Consider the following 1622-nt stretch of genomic DNA (forward strand, 5'->3'; position numbering starts at 1 on the left):
AGTGGGGGCTGACCCCTCTCCCTGCTCCCACAGGGCTCGGCAGAGTCCTACACCAGCCGCCCCTCGGACTCGGACGTGTCGCTGGAGGAGGACCGGGAGGCGCTGCGCAAGGAGGCCGAGCGCCAGGCCATGGCACAGCTGGAGAAAGCCAAGGTGGGAAGGCTGGGCTGGAGACCCCCCCGCCTGCCCTCCCCTCCCTGGGTACCCCCGTCACCCACCCGGCCCCTCCGCACCCCCTGGGACCCGCTGTGGGAAGGGGCTGACCCCCGGCACAGGGACCCCCCCACTGCTCTCCATCCCCGTGGCATCCCGTCCCCTGAAGCCGTGGTCTCAGCATCACTGGGTGGCACTGGGAAGGCAATGGGGTCTACTGGGTTGAACTGGGAGCTCGGACGCCTGGGTTCTCACCTTGGCTGAGCACCCGTTGTGCCTTAGCTATGGGTCCAGGGCAATTAGCTAATGAGCTTCTCGTTAGCTCCCAGGGTGTTGTGGCCACTCGCTCTGGTGGTGCCCTGTAGGGCTGATCCAGCCCTACTTCCCAGCCACTTCCACCAGCATCTCCCTTATGAGGAGAGACTGAGAGATGGGGTCTACTGGGTTGAACTGGGAGCTCGGACGCCTGGGTTCTCACCTTGGCTGAGCACCCGTTGTGCCTTAGCTATGGGTCCAGGGCAATTAGCTAATGAGCTTCTCGTTAGCTCCCAGGGTGTTGTGGCCACTCGCTCTGGTGGTGCCCTGTAGGGCTGATCCAGCCCTACTTCCCAGCCACTTCCACCAGCATCTCCCTTATGAGGAGAGACTGAGAGAGCTGGAGCTTTAGTCTGGAGAAGAGAAGGCTGAGGGGAGACCTTATCAATGCTGACAAGGATCTCAAGGGAGGGTTGAAGGAGGAGGGAGCCAGACTCTTTTCAGTGGTTCCCAGGGAGAGGACGAGGGGCAACGGGCACAAGTTGGAACAGAAGAGGTTCCACTCAAATATGAGGAGAAACTTCTTCCCAGTGAGGGTGACAGAGCCCTGGAACAGGCTGCCCAGGGAGGGTGTGGAGTCCCCTTCCTTGGAGATCTTCAAGACCCACGACGAAGCCGGTGGCCTTTGCCGTGAGGACGAACGTCGGCTACAACCCCTCGGCCAGCGACGACATGCCAGTGCAGGGCATGGCCATCTGCTTTGAGCCCAAAGACTTCCTGCACATCAAGGAGGTGGGGAGTGGGCTGGGGAGGGGGCTGGAAGGGAGGGTACGGGGTCACTCTGGGGGTGGAAGCCCCCGGGGGTAGGTGTTTGGGGATTTCAGATGGTTTTTTTTCCCCTCTCCCTGACGCAGAAGTACAACAACGACTGGTGGATCGGGCGGCTGGTGAAGGAGGGCTGCGAGGTGGGCTTCATCCCCAGCCCCGTCAAGCTGGAGAACATGCGGCTGCTGCAGGAGCAGAAGATGAGGCAGAACCGCCTGAGCTCGAGGTGGGGCTCATCCGTGACCCCCCCCCGGCTTCCCACAAGACCCCCCCATCCCACCCTCACCCCCCTCTCCCTCTCTGTGCTTCTCCCCGTCCAGCAAATCGGGGGACAACTCCAGCTCCAGCCTGGGCGACGTGGTGACGGGGACCCGCCGGCCCACCCCCCC

The 1622-nt window shown here is 62.9% G+C and overlaps 1 protein-coding gene across 1 annotated transcript in view; it reads left to right on the top strand.

The window, feature by feature from the left end:
- The window catches only part of CACNB1 (calcium channel, voltage-dependent, beta 1 subunit), a gene marked incomplete at its 3' end in the record, with an annotated part of 35443 nt that overhangs the window by 26271 nt on the left and 7550 nt on the right, over positions 1–1622 (top strand). Inside the window, exons 3-6 of the mRNA XM_014957918.1 lie at positions 28–152; positions 1077–1200; positions 1323–1459; positions 1554–1621. Of these exons, the coding sequence (XP_014813404.1) occupies positions 28–152; positions 1077–1200; positions 1323–1459; positions 1554–1621 (454 nt within the window). The remainder of the gene's footprint in view (positions 1–27; positions 153–1076; positions 1201–1322; positions 1460–1553; position 1622) is intronic.

This window comes from Calidris pugnax, unplaced genomic scaffold (assembly GCF_001431845.1).
Source record: "Calidris pugnax isolate Ruff unplaced genomic scaffold, ASM143184v1 scaffold337, whole genome shotgun sequence".
NCBI lineage: Eukaryota > Metazoa > Chordata > Aves > Charadriiformes > Scolopacidae > Calidris > Calidris pugnax.